Source organism: Silurus meridionalis, chromosome 28 (genome assembly GCF_014805685.1).
Source record: "Silurus meridionalis isolate SWU-2019-XX chromosome 28, ASM1480568v1, whole genome shotgun sequence".
Taxonomy (NCBI): domain Eukaryota; kingdom Metazoa; phylum Chordata; class Actinopteri; order Siluriformes; family Siluridae; genus Silurus; species Silurus meridionalis.
Genome location: NC_060911.1, coordinates 14,071,212 through 14,086,211, shown reverse-complemented (window position 1 = coordinate 14,086,211; position 15,000 = coordinate 14,071,212). Strand labels below are relative to the sequence as shown.

General features: G+C 40.4%; 1 protein-coding gene across 5 annotated transcripts in view; it reads right to left on the bottom strand.

Moving 5' to 3' along the window:
• Nucleotides 1-1,549: 1,549 nt before the first annotated feature.
• Nucleotides 1,550-15,000, bottom strand: part of cfap36 (cilia and flagella associated protein 36) — a 13,694-nt gene continuing 243 nt past the window's right edge. The window contains exons 1-11 of one of the 5 annotated variants that reach the window (XM_046842485.1): nt 14,743-15,000; nt 9,271-9,335; nt 8,883-8,984; nt 5,748-5,862; nt 5,404-5,491; nt 5,156-5,318; nt 4,981-5,041; nt 4,750-4,907; nt 2,781-2,939; nt 1,928-1,987; nt 1,550-1,765 (exon numbers count right to left, since the gene is read on the bottom strand). The exon at nt 14,743-15,000 is cut by the window's right edge and continues 213 nt beyond it. In XM_046842485.1, the coding sequence (XP_046698441.1) occupies nt 1,682-1,765; nt 1,928-1,987; nt 2,781-2,939; nt 4,750-4,907; nt 4,981-5,041; nt 5,156-5,318; nt 5,404-5,491; nt 5,748-5,862; nt 8,883-8,984; nt 9,271-9,335; nt 14,743-14,845 (1,158 nt within the window). In that variant the 5' untranslated portion in view covers nt 14,846-15,000 and the 3' untranslated portion in view covers nt 1,550-1,681. Of the gene's footprint in view, nt 1,766-1,927; nt 1,988-2,770; nt 2,940-4,749; nt 4,908-4,980; nt 5,042-5,155; nt 5,319-5,403; nt 5,492-5,747; nt 5,863-8,882; nt 8,985-9,270; nt 9,336-14,742 lie in introns of all 5 variants that reach the window. The other 4 variants (XM_046842488.1, XM_046842487.1, XM_046842486.1 and 1 more) reach the window with 4 other exon arrangements.

The window sequence follows — 15,000 nt, the reverse complement described above, 5'->3', positions numbered from 1 at the left end:
ATATTGGACTACCTCACAGACCGACCACAGTATGTGAGGACTCATGACTATGAGTCTGACATGGTTGCCTGCAACATTGGGGCTCCTCAGGGAACGGTGCTGGCCCCGTTCCTCTTTACCGTCTACACTGCAGACTTCATGTTGCAACCTGTCACCTACAGAAGATTACAGAGTAACTGAGTACAGAGGACTGATCCAGAACTTTGTGGACTGGTACCAACGGAGCTGCCTCCAGAGAAACGTGGGAAAACCAAAGAACTGGTGGTGGATTTCCGTTGGCACAAACAAACTTCATTACCACCAGTGAACATTCAAGGAAAGGCCATTGTGAGAGTGGGCTCTTCCAAATACCTGGGGGTTCATCTGAACAGCAAACTGGACTGGACACTTAAGACTCTTTCTGCTGAGGAGACGATGGTCTTTTGGAGTGCAGGGAGAGCTACTGAAGACCTTTTTGATTCGCTGGTGGCCTTAGCCATCTTCTATGGAGTGGTCTGCTGGTGCAGCAGCATCTCTACTGCAGAAATGAAGAGACTGGACAAGCTGATCAGGAAGTCCAGCTTAATCCTGGGGATTCCACTGGACACTGTACAGGAGGTGGGAGAAGGAGGATCGGAGCTAAACTATCATCATTGCTGGAGAACATCTCTCAATCATTTAAAACCTGCAATATTACCCATGTGCTATATGTTTGAGCGTAACTACTTACTGTGGTCTCTTTTTCCTTCTTTTGTACAAAATTAATCGACAATGGAGAACCCCCCCCCCGAATAAAACAAAGACACTACAACTTACTACTAGCATAAAATTTAAAAAGCAAAGCAGCAGCCTGGTGCTGCTAATTAAACATTTTCTATTAACTGAACTTTAGCGAGTGTGAGCATCTCTATACAAGCCCAAGTTGCTTGTCTGGAGCACTCAGGTGTGTGTTAACACAACGCCAAGGAGGAACGAAGTTAGAAAAGCGATTGATGCTGGCTATCAATCTGGGAAGGGTTATAAGGGGTTATAAGGCCGTTTCCAAACTATTTCAAGCTCATCGTTTTAAAGGAAACTTTATTCACAAAGGGGAAACATTCAAGAGTTTCAAGGAGTGGAGACACACACACACACACACACACACACACACACACACACACACACACACACACACACTTTTGCTTTTTTAAATGTACATTATACCTCTAATTGCAGAATTGTTACTACTAAAACCCTTATTTAATATCATTATATAAATCCACTCTTTAAGCCCAATGTTGCGAGAGAGGGTGGGGTTTGGTTTCACTGACTTCAGCTTCCAAACACCTTCTTTAACATAGAAATCGGAGAAAATGTAAAATTCTGGGAATTACGATTTTCCTGACTTGGAATTCCGAGTTAAAAAATTTGCTTTTATGTATCAAAGATATACATTTTTCTTAGTTTAGAGTTCAAATGAATTGCAGCAGTATTGTTTGTACAACACCAAACCTACAGGGTCTGAAATGTCGGTGGGGGAAAATGTGCAGAATTTTCAGTAGTGAAGAGAAACGAAGCAGAGCAGACGATGTACAAAACTGGGTTTATTACAGAAGATACATCTCGATGCGTTTATACCGTATTGCAATCATGGGGGAAACAACAGATCTTGAGTTGGTCTCGTGTTCATTTCAGTCTTCTTCAGGAGCTTGAGTGATCTTCGTTACTTTTTGATGACTTCCTCTTTCAGTTTCTCAGCCAGGTGTTTTCTCTTCTGCAGCTTCTTCTTCTCCTCCACTGAGATTTCCTGGAAAACAGGAAGCGTTTCAAGATCGTGTTGTGTGTGTGTGTCTGTTTGCTCATACAGGGTGTGATAATTCCCTAAAGAGCTGAGTGAGGGGTGTTAAAGCACACACACACTGGGTGTTAAACAGGAAGAGGACGAGAGCTAAGCTACTTCTCAGGTCACCTTCTGAGGCGGCGACGTGTTTGCGCTAGCCGAGCCGCCGAGCCGTTTCAAGGCGCTCATCTTCCATTAGCGTGAGGGGGAAGAAAAGACAAAAATCATGGGCGTATAATGGACAATGTGTATACATGGTGCTGTGTGTGAGGGACGGATCTCATACACCACTGTCCCTTTGGGTGAGAGATAAGACAGTATATATACATAGCAGGGGTGTAACGGTACATGTATTCGTACCGAACCGGTTCTGCACAGGGCTTTTGTTCCGTTTAGCATCATTTTTATTTAAAATTAATAGAAAAATGCAAACTGTTGATAATCGCAAATGTCAATAATAATAAACTGCGTTAATAATAAACGACAAGCAAAAACCGAGGTACGCACTGAACCCTGAATTTTGTGTACAGTTACACCCCTAAAACATACATATACACTTTTTATCCTATTATAGCTACATTTAATATTACAGCATTATAAACAGTTCCATATTCAACACCTATGGGATGAATTTTTCATGCTATCAGTACAAATCTCCACCCCAAAATATAGTAGAACATCTTCTCAGAAGAATGGAATGGGATGTTGAAGAAAAGGAAGAAGAACATACCAATCTTATACTCAGGTTTGCCCAAATAGTATAAGTAGACACCCTTCTTGAGACCGACCGAATACACGTGACGAAGCACGGTGGTGGGAGCATCACGCTCAATTGGAATATGTTCAATGACTATTCTTTAATAGCTCTTTATTAGCAACTATTCAGCAGTTACATCTGATATGATCGATAGAACTAAGCTTGATCTGAAAGTTTGTAGTCTGTCTGTGTTTTTAGAAGGACAGTTTTCTCACTGAATTTTACCGGTGTTGGGGGCGTGGGGGCAGGTGGGGGCAACTGGGTTTCCTCTGCGGCCGCGGATTTCGCTTTCTGCCCTTTCTTCAGCGCCTGCAATTTGTCCCTCTGCTGTCTCAGATACTCGGCTCTCTGCTGAAGCTGTTCCTGCTGCGCTATAGTCAGTTCCTACACACACACACACACACACACACACACACACACACACACACACACACACACACACACACACACACACGTATGCGTTATTAAACTTACATTGTACCTATAATTGCAGAATTATTATTTATCACCCTAATAAAACCCATACTTAGTTTCTAAACGCACTCTCTAAGCCCCTCCCCTTTCCTTTAAAAGGCCACAATTCAGTCCAAGGCTAGACCAATTTTCAGAGAAGTTGCCAAAAATAAATAAATAAAAAAATATATATATAATTACAGCTCTTATGTTGGCACTGAAGTTTCTACAAATGAAAACATAATACAAACGTGAATTCTGTTTAGTCAATCCTAAGGAAGGTGAGAAATCAATGACCTGAAAAGAGCTGGGACCACCGTTTCCAAGGTTACTGTTGGTAATACACTAAGACGTCATGGTTTGAAATCATGCATGGCACGGAAGGTTCCCCTGCTTAAACCAGCACATGTCCAGGCACGTCTTAAGTTTGCCAATGACCATTTGGATGATCCAGAGGAGTCATGGGAGAAAGTCTTGTGGTCAGATGAGACCAAAATAGAACTTTTGGGTCATAATTCCACTCAACGTGTTTGGAGGAAGAAGAATGATGAGTACCATCCCAAGAACACCATCCCTACTGTGAAGCATGGGGGTGGTAGCATCATGCTTTGGGGGTGTTTTTCTGCACATGGGACAGGGCGACTGCACTGTATTAAGGAGAGGATGACCGGGGCCATGTATTGCGAGATTTTGGGGAACAACCTCCTTCCCTCAGTTAGAGCATTGAAGATGGGTTTAAGCTGGGTCTTCCAACATGACAATGACCCGAAGCACACAGCCAGGATAACCAAGGAGTGGCTCTGTAAGAAGCATATCAAGGTTCTGGCGTGGCCTAGCCAGTCTCCAGACCTAAACCCAATAGAGAATCTTTGGAGGGAGCTCAAACGCCGTGTTTCTCAGCGACAGGCCAGAAACCTGACTGATCTAGAGAAGATCTGTGTGGAGAAGTGGGCCAAAATCCCTCCTGCAGTGTGTGCAAACCTGGTGAAAAACTACAGGAAACATTTGACCTCTGTAATTGCAAACAAAGGCTCCTGTACCAAATATTAACATTGACTTTCTCAGGTGTTTAAATACTTATTTGCAGCTGTATCATACAAATAAATAGTTTAAAAATCATACATTGTGATTTCTGGATTTTATTTTTTTTAGATTATGTCTCTCACATTGGACATGCACCTACGATGACAATTTCAGACCCCTCCATGATTTCTAAGTGGGAGAACTTGCAAAATAGCAGGGTGTTTAAATACTTATTTTACGTCATTCATATTTTATGGTATTCATACCTTACTGTATGTCCCAAAAATCATTTGTATGAGGTCCAAGTTGCTTGTCTGGAGGACTCAGGTGTTAGGGGTTATAAGGCCATTTCCAAATTATTAAAAGCTCATAGATTTTACAGGGAGAAACTTTCAAGAGAAATGGCAAGAGTCTAACATACACCGTAAGGGACTAACATACACCGTGAGGGGGTCAAACATACACCATGAGGGGGTCAAACATACACCGTGAGGGGGTCAAACATACACCTTAAGAGTCTAACATTCACCGTAAGAGTCTAACATACACTGTAAGGGTCTAAAATACACCTTAACATGTAGCATTTCTAAAGGTCCACATGGTGAAGCATGGTGGTGGGAGCACCATGTTGAGTTTATGCTGAATGATTCATACATGATCGACATATGAAATGGTCTTGAAGGTTGATTGATCACTTGATTAAAAGGTGTTTAATCACTTGGAAAGGTTCGGAGATTCCAGCTTCCTTCCGCGCCTCTTCCAACCAGCTCTCGGCTGCCTGGTTGGCACTTTTTTCCCGGGACACCAGCGTCAGCGCAGGACCCTTAACCGGTGCTCGGACTGCTGGTAGTGTCTTTGTCTCTGTGCTACAATAGTCTATTGAAAAAAGAAATAATACTCTATTTACACCATTAAAACACAAATATTTCATGTAAGTGTGTGCCCTTACCAGGAGCTTTAGGAGATATACTGGCTGAACTTCTCTCAGAAATCACAGTTTCCCCCACTTTCTGCAACATAAAGTCACCCATGAGTCATTTCCCCCTGATAAAACCACATAAACGTATGTTTATCAAGTAATTGATAATAAATTGATGATCTCTCCTTCATCAAGACCGCTATACCTTGCTGGGGCTGATGATTGGCTGAGCGTGCGTGTGGGCTTTGGCCTGAGGTTCGCTCCCGTTCCTCACCGGTTCTTCACGGAGCGTGGTGGACGTGGAAGCGACCTTCTGGCCCAAGTGCTCTCTGCGAGCCAGCTCCTCCTCATACTCCTCCTTCGAGCGCCTGCACAAATCAGAAGGTGGTGTTGATTCGTGTTCTAGAACAGTTACACATTATCTATATCTAGTATCTAGATCAGAGAACATACTTGAGAACCTCCTGGAGGATCTGCATCTCCTGCTGCTCGAGTTCACTCATCACATCCGTACCGTCGGTTAAGCAGTCAGGCAGCGCTCCTATGACGCACGGATATAAACAAAAACAGATATTTTATTCAGCTGTTATTTCAGCACAGATGTGTGAGTTTTTTATTTTGAGGTTTGAGAGTTAGGAGCCTTGCTCAAGGGCCCATCAGTGGTAGCTTGTTGGTCCTGGTTTTTGAACTGGTGTACACAGCCTTTCTAGCCAAAGACCAATGCCTTAACCACTGAGCTCCACCTCCTGAACAGATATGTGTTCAATTTAGAAAAAAATTAAAGACCCATGGCATACCTTTCCTCTCCTTAATGACACGCAGGGCCTGAAGCTGCAGCTCCACGTTCTTCTGCACCATCAGCGAGCGAAACATCTGAAAGTCATTTGTGGCCAGCACTGGCTGGAAGAGAGCCTGGGGAAAATCCAGAAGAAGAGAAAACAGATTAACAGTTGCAACTAAAATAAATAGAGCCGGCTGGATTTACGTAACCGGGATTACCCTTAATTCCTCTCGATGGTAATGGTGGGTTTCAAATACAATTCACCTGAAATGATAAATTCGATTTACAGAACGTAAAAAAAAAAAAAAAAAAAGTGGACCAAAAGGTTTTTTATGGTATTTGAGACACGTTTGTATGCTCCACGGTCAAGTCAATGAGGCGCAGTCCAGATGGAATTACATGGTGGTGAAGTATGGAATGGTTGCCATGTTGGTTCCATTCACCCCATTGGAATAAGTCTCCAATCTTCCCTACGTCAAAATTACCCCAATCCATAACCCACCATGTTTACTGTGGGGGTGAGGCAGTCTGCTTGAACGTGAAACTAAACAACGGAGGAAGAATTCCAGGGTGTGATTCGCCATTGTTTTTTTATTAGAACCGTTTCAGTTTGGTATGAAAGTTTGGACCGATTCTGAGCGAAACAAAGAGATTATAAGATTGACCATGTGCTGATCAGCTAACAAATAAAAGACATGTCACAGACATGGTCTTGTCTCCTTTTCCCTTTTTCCAGAGCTCGGATTCTGTGGAAAACTGGTGCAAAAGACACGGCCCGCGGTTCATCCCGGTGTCCTGAAGCCGCTTCCTCTGACTCAGTAACCCGGATCAGAGTGAGCCTGTTAATCTGCTAACAGATCGGGTTTACGTGAGTCACTTACACCTTTAACTCCTCCATTTCTGGAGTCAGAGTGAAACGCTACAAGTTCCCTTTACAAACACTCGGGTGGAGGAATAATGAACACACATGAAGCAGCTAACGATGCACTTAGTGCCTTCGAACGCATTAGCTTTTCACAAATCATGCTTAAATGCGAAAAAGATTATGATTTCCTGTTGTGTCTTCGGGAAGATGCAGCTCTACCTCTGCCATGTTAATCTCGATTCTACGTGACTCTCAGGACACGCCCCCGGTCTCCGGAGTGCTGCGATACGTCAAATTCGAAACCGAGGAGAAATCAATCTAAAATATGGGTCGCAAATTATCTACTGATAATTATATGAAAATAGTTTTTTTTTTTTTTTACAGACGCAAAAATGTTCAAATATACAAATGCTATACTGTAACTGCACCACAACAGCAACTTTTATGTCGATGCGAATTGGTGAATCTTACCATATATATATATATATATATATATATATATATATATATATATATATATATATATATATATATATATATATATACAGGAGTGCAGAATTATTAGGCAAGTTGTATTTTGAGGATTAATTTTATTTGAGGATTAATTTGAACAACAACCATGTTCTCAATGAACACAAAAACTCATTAATATCAAAGCTGAATATTTTTGGAAGTAGTTTTAGTTTTAGCTATTTTAGGGGGATATCTGTGTGTGCAGGTGACTATTACTGTGCATAATTATTAGGCAACTTAACAAAAAACAAATTCATACCCATTTCAATTATTTATTTTTACCAGTGAAACCAATATAACATCTCAACATTCACAAATATACATTTCTGACATTCAAAACCAAACAAAACAAATCAGTGACCAATATAGCCACCTTTCTTTGCAAGGACACTCAAAAGCCTGCCATCCATGGATTCTGTCAGTGTTTTGATCTGTTCACCATCAACATTGCGTGCAGCAGCAACCACAGCCTCCCAGACACTGTTCAGAGAGGTGTACTGTTTTCCTCCTTGTAAATCGCACATTTGATGATGGACCACAGGTTCTCAATGGGGTTCAGATCAGGTGAACAAGGAGGCCATATCATTAGATTTTCTTCTTTTATACCCTTTCTTGCCAGCCACGCTGTGGAGTACTTGGGCGTGTGTGATGGAGCATTGTCCTGCATGAAAATCATGTTTTTCTTGAAGGATGCAGACTTCTTCCTGTACCACTGCTTGAAGAAGGTGTCTTCCAGAAACTGGCAGTAGGACTGGGAGTTCAGCTTGACTCCATCCTCAACCCGAAAAGGCCCCACAAGCTCATCTTTGATGATACCAGCCCAAACCAGTACTCCACCTCCACCTTGCTGGCGCCTGAGTCGGACTGGAGCTCTCTGCCCTTTACCAATCCAGCCACGGGCCCATCCATCTGGCCCATCAAGACTCACTCTCATTTCATCAGTCCATAAAACCTTAGAAAATCAGTCTTGAGATATTTCTTGGCCCAGTCTTGACGTTTCAGCTTGTGTGTCTTGTTCAGTGGTGGTCGACTTTCTGCCTTTCTTACCTTGGCCATGTCTCTGAGTATTGCACACCTTGTGCTTTTGGGCACTCCAGTGATGTTGCAGCTCTGAAATATGGCCAAACTGGTGGCAAGTGGCATCTTGGCAGCTGCACGCTTGACTTTTCTCAGTTCACGGGCAGTTATTTTGCGCCTTGGTTTTTCCACACGCTTCTTGCGACCCTGTCGACTATTTTGAATGAAACGCTTGATTGTTCGATGATCACGCTTCAGAAGCTTGGCTATTTTAAGACTGCTGCATCCTCTGCAATATATCTCACTATTTTTGACTTTTCTGAGCCTGTCAAGTCCTTCTTTTGACCCATTTTGCCAAAGGAAAGGAAGTTGCCTAATAATTATGCACACCTGATATAGGGTGTTGATGTCATTAGACCACACCCCTTCTCATTACAGAGATGCACATCACCTAATATGCTTAATTGGTAGTAGGCTTTCCAGCCTATACAGCTTGGAGTAAGACAACATGCATAACGAGGATGATGTGGTCAAAATACTCATTTGCCTAATAATTCTGCACTCCCTGTATATATATATATATATATATATATATATATATATATATATATATATATATATATATATATATATATATATATATATAAAAATCAACATACTCCTTTGAAATAGTTACTTTATAGATATACACACACACACACACACACACACACACACCTTTATATATAATTTTTATTTCAGTGTATGGTTGCTCACCTGCAAGGATTTGGACTTGGCAAAAGGAGACGAGCAGGCAGCCAGAAACTGCTGTTCACTGATACCTACTTCCTGCATGTAGTTTTCTAACAACTTCTCTACCTGAAAGAGGATTCATGTCAATGTACAGATGAAAGAAATGATATGTAAAGGCATAAATAGCGAAATTAGGGGAAATTAAGACAAATCTGTTTATTTATTCATAGGTTTGAAAAAATAAAACAGCGTTTGACCAAAGATAACATTTAAATGTATCAAATTTACACAAGTGAGCAATAAGGGCCTTGCTCAAGGGCCCCAGCAAAGGTGGAGGCATTCTCATTAAAACATCTCATCCCCTGTGCAACCACTTCCCTCAAAATGATGTGTGTTACGTTATTTTACTCACCAGTTGTTTGTATTGCTGATGGATTTCTGTGTATGATAATTTATTTTCCTCTTCGTCGTCAAACACTGAGAGAACATGAGACATATGCAGAGTTATTACTACACTATCACTACATATAACTATATTTCAATTTATTAATAGATATATATATATATATATATTATTATTCATGTACATTTGGAGTAGGAGGAGTGTCAGTGTTACTGTATTACATAAGCAAATACGGCTTTTCTACTATATGTTGCAAAACAAATCAACTTGCATATGCATGAGTTTACATTGTGTGTGTGAGTATAGCATATGTTACTCTGTAGATACTCTGTACATATACTATAATCACACACACACACACACACACTGTAGAGTGTGTGTGTGTGTGTAGTACAGTGGAACCTCGGAGCTCGTGGCCTCAGCGCTCGCGACCTCGCATGCTCGCGACTTTCATTCCGACCGGCGACTCTCATTCAGATCGGCTCGTGAGCAACCGCGAGCTGCTCAAAACGCTAGTTTTAACATTTCCAATCAAGGTTTATCTCATTAAAACACACTTCAGCATACTATATAAAGTGAGTACCCATTACTGTATTTTCTGTACTGTATTGTACTGTATTTTCTGTACTTCTCTACTGCATACTTTACTGTAGCTTTACTTTATTTTTTTTAATTAAGCATTGTAATTGCTGTTAATTTACATAAAGTATTGTTAAAATAGTCTCATAATTAAGTGTTATGGAGTGAAATAGTGTTATTTACTCATTTAAATCGATTTCATATAGTGTTCTTTGGGTTTTTACTGGGTTGGAAGGCGATCAAAGGTCGCGAAAATTCGGAACTCGCGACCGGTCTTGGTCCCTAACCCTCGCGAGCTCCGAGGTTCCACTGTATATGTTACTCTACAGTGTGTATGTGAGTATAGTACATGTTACGCCTGTATGAGTATAGTATATGTTACTCTACAGTGTGTGTGTGTGTGTGTGTGTGTGTGTGTGTGTGTGTGTGTGTGTGAGTATAGTATATGTTACTCTTCAGTGTGTGTGAGTATAGTATATGTTACTCTACAGTGTGTGTGAGTATAGTATATGTTACTCTACAGTGTGTGTGAGTATAGTATATGTTACTCTACAGTGTGTGTGAGAGTATAGTATATGTTACTCTACAGTGTGTGTGAGAGTATAGTATGTTACTCTACAGTGTGTGTGAGAGTATAGTATATGTTACTCTACAGTGTGTGTGAGAGTATAGTATATGTTACTCTACAGTGTGTGTGAGAGTATAATATGTTACTCTACAGTGTGCGAGTATAGTATATGTTACTCTACAGTGTGCGAGTATAGTATATGTTACTCTACAGTGTGTGTGTGAGTATAGTATATGTTACTCTACAGTGTGTGAGTATAGTATATGTTACTCTACAGTGTGTGTGTGTGTGTGTGTGTGTGTGAGTATAGTATATGTTACTCTACAGTGTGTGTGTGAGTATAGTATATGTTACTCTACAGTGTGTGAGTATAGTATATGTTACCTACAGTGTGTGTGTGTGTGTGTGTGTGTGTGTGTGTGTGAGTATAGTATATGTTACTCTACAGTGTGTGTGAGTATAGTATATGTTACTCTACAGTGTGTGTGTGTGAGTATAGTATATGTTACTCTACAGTGTGTGTGTGAGAGTATAGCATATGTTACTCTACAGTGTGTGAGTATAGTATATGTTACTCTACAGTGTGTGTGTGTGTGTGTGTGAGTATAGTATATGTTACTCTACAGTGCATGTGTGAGTATAGTATATGTTACTCTACAGTGTGTGAGTATAGTATATGTTACTCTACAGTGTGTGTGTGTGTGTGTGTGTGTGTGTGTGTGTGTGAGTATAGTATATGTTACTCTACAGTGTGTGTGAGTATAGTATATGTTACTCTACAGTGTGTGTGTGTGTGAGTATAGTATATGTTACTCTACAGTGTGTGTGTGTGAGAGTATAGCATATGTTACTCTACAGTGTGTGTGAGTAGTATATGTTACTCTACAGTGTGTGTGTGTGTGTGTGAGTATAGTATATGTTACTCTACAGTGCATGTGTGAGTATAGTATATGTTACTCTACAGTGTGTGAGTATAGTATATGTTACTCTACAGTGTGTGTGTGTGTGTGTGTGTGTGTGTGTGAGTATAGTATATGTTACTCTACAGTGTGAGTATAGTATATGTTACTCTACAGTGTGTGTGTGTGTGAGTATAGTATATGTTACTCTACAGTGTGTGTGAGTATAGTATATGTTACTCTACAGTGTGCGAGTATAGTATGTTACTCTACAGTGTGCGAGTATAGTATATGTTACTCTACAGTGTGTGTGAGAGTATAGTATGTTACTCTACAGTGTGTGTGAGTATAGTATATGTTACTCTACAGTGTGTGTGAGTATAGTATATGTTACTCTACAGTGTGTGTGTGTAAGTATAGTATATGTTACTCTACAGTGTGTGTGTAAATATAGTATATGTTACTCTACAGTGTGCGAGTATAGTATATGTTACTCTACAGTGTGTGTGTGTGTGAGTATAGTATATGTTACTTTACAGTGTGTGTGAGTATAGTATATGTTACTCGACAGTGTGCGAGTATAGTATACAGTGTGTGAGTATAGTATATGTTACTCTACAGTGTGCGAGTATAGTATGTTGCTCTACAGTGTGCGAGTATAGTATATGTTTCTCTACAGTGTGTGTGTGTGAGAGTATAGTATATGTTACTCTACAGTGTGCAAGTATAGTATATGTTACTCTACAGTGTGTGTGAGTATAGTATATGTTACTCTACAGTGTGTGTGTGTGTGTGTGTGTGTGTGTGTGTGAGTATAGTATATGTTACTCTACAGTGTGTGTGTGTGTGTGTGTGTGTGAGAGTATAGTATATGTTACTCTACAGTGTGTGTGTGTATGTGTGAGTATAGCATATGTTACTCTGTAGATACTCTGTACATATACTATAATCACACACACACACACACACACACACACACACACACACTATAGAGTGTGTGTGTGTGTGTAGTACAGTGGAACCTCGGAGCTCGCGGCCTCAGCGCTCGTGACCTCGCATGCTCGCGACTTTCATTCCGACCGGCGACTCTCATTCAGATCGGCTCGTGAGCAACCACAAGCTGCTCAAAACGCTAGTTTTAACATTTCCAATCAAGGTTTATCTCATTAAAACACACTTCAGCATACTATATAAAGTGAGTACCCATTACTGTATTTTCTGTACTGTATTGTACTGTATTTTCTGTACTTCTCTACTGCATACTTTACTGTAGCTGTACTTTATTTTTTTTAATTAAGCATTGTAATTGCTGTTAATTTACATAAAGTATTGTTAAAATAGTCTCATAATTAAGTGTTATGGAGTGAAATAGTGTTATTTACTCATTTAAATCGATTTCGTATAGTGTTCTTTGGGTTTTTACTGGGTTGGAAGGGGCGTATCAAAAGGTCGCGAAAATTCGGAACTCGCGACCGGTCTTGGTCCCTAACCCTTGCGAGCTCCGAGGTTCCACTGTATATGTTACTCTACAGTGTGTATGTGAGTATAGTACATGTTACGCTTCCGTGTATGAGTATAGTATATGTTACTCTACAGTGTGTATGTGTGTGTGTGTGTGTGTGAGAGTATAGTATATGTTACTCTTCAGTGTGTGTGAGTATAGTATATGTTACTCTACAGTGTGTGTAAGTATAGTATATGTTACACTACAGTGTGTGAGTATAGTATATGTTACTCTACAGTGTGTGTGAGTATAGTATGTTACTCTACAGTGTGTGTGAGTATAGTATATGTTACTCTACAGTGTGTGTGAGAATATAGTATATGTTACTCTACAGTGTGTGTGAGAGTATAGTATATGTTACTCTACAGTGTGTGTGAGAGTATAGTATATGTTACTCTACAGTGTGTGTGAGAGTATAATATATGTTACTCTACAGTGTGCGAGTATAGTATGTTACTCTACAGTGTGCGAGTATATGTTACTCTACAGTGTGCGAGTATAGTATATGTTACTCTACAGTGTGTGTGTGAGTATAGTATATGTTACTCTACAGTGTATGTGTGAGTATAGTATATGTTACTCTACAGTGTGTGAGTATAGTATATGTTACTCTACAGTGTGTGTGTGTGTGTGTGTGTGTGTGTGTGTGTGTGTGTGAGTGAGTATAGTATATGTTACTCTACAGTGTGTGAGTATAGTATATGTTACTCTACAGTGTGTGTGAGTATAGTATATGTGACTCTACAGTGTGTGTGTGTGTGTGTGTGTGAGAGTATAGCATATGTTACTCTACAGTGTGTGTGAGTATAGTATATGTTACTCTACAGTCAGCAAGTATAGTATATGTTACTCTACAGTGTGCGAGTATAGTATATGTTACTCTACAGTGTGTGTGTGAGTATAGTATATGTTACTCTACAGTGTGTGTGAGAGAGTATAGTATATGTTACTGTACAGTGTGTGTGTGAGAGTATAGTATATGCTACTCTACAGTGTGTGTGTGAGTATAGTATATGTTACTCTACAGTGTGTGTGAGTATAGTACATGTTACTCTACAGTGTGTGTGAGTAGAGTATATGTTACTCGACAGTGTGCGAGTATAGTATACAGTGTGCGAGTATAGTATATGTTACTCTACAGTGTGCGAGTATAGTATATAGTACTCTACAGTGTGTGTGAGTATAGTATATGTTACTCTACAGTGTGTGTGTGAGAGTATAGTATATGTTACTCTACAGTGTGTGTGAGTATAGTATATGTTACTCTACAGTGTGTGTGTGTGTGTGTGTGTGTGTGTGTGTGAGTATAGTATGTTACTCTACAGTGTGTGTGTGAGTATAGCATGTTACTCTACAGTGTGTGTGTGAGTATAGTATATGTTACTCTACAGTGTGTGTGAGTATAGTATATGTTACTCTACAGTGTGTGTGTGAGTATAGTATATGTTACTCTACAGTGTGTGTGAGTATAGTATGTTACTCTACAGTGTGTGTGAGTATAGTATATGTTACTCTACAGTGTGTGTGTGTGTGTGTGTGTGAGTATAGTATATGTTACTCTACAGTGTGTGTGAGTATAGTATATGTTACTCTACAGTGTGTGTGTAAGTAAAGTATATGTTACTCTACACTGTGTGTGTGTGTGTGTGTGTGTGTGTGTGTGTGTAATTAGAATGACGTAGTAGTTTGTATACATAATGTAAATATGGTGCAATATTAATGACCTAAAATATCAGGATGAATTCTATTAAAGGAGGCGGAAAAAGATTCCATTCACTTCCGGTTGCATGTTTCTGTTGGGCTGCTTTAAATCTTTACCTGGAGAACCTACACACACGTCCCCTCAGCCCCAAACCCAGACTTATTATTATACCAAAAGATAAAGATACTTATTGGTTTATTATTCGAATAAAGAGTTCAGGAGAAATTACCTGTACATTTGTTCTCCATGAAATCAGTGAGCGGGATGAGCCACTCAGGACTGCCCAGATACCCGGCGATGCTCTCCACGACCCACTCACTGTCCTCCGCCATGACCCCCAACACTCCCACTCCCGTTTTCCCTTAGTGATTTTTACTTTCCAATGTCTCCAGCAGCGGCTCAGCTCGGCGTCGGACCGGGACACCTTCAGCGCCGCCGGCTCGGACATCCGCCTCCCGCAGCTCCGAGACCTGGCCAAAACAACACG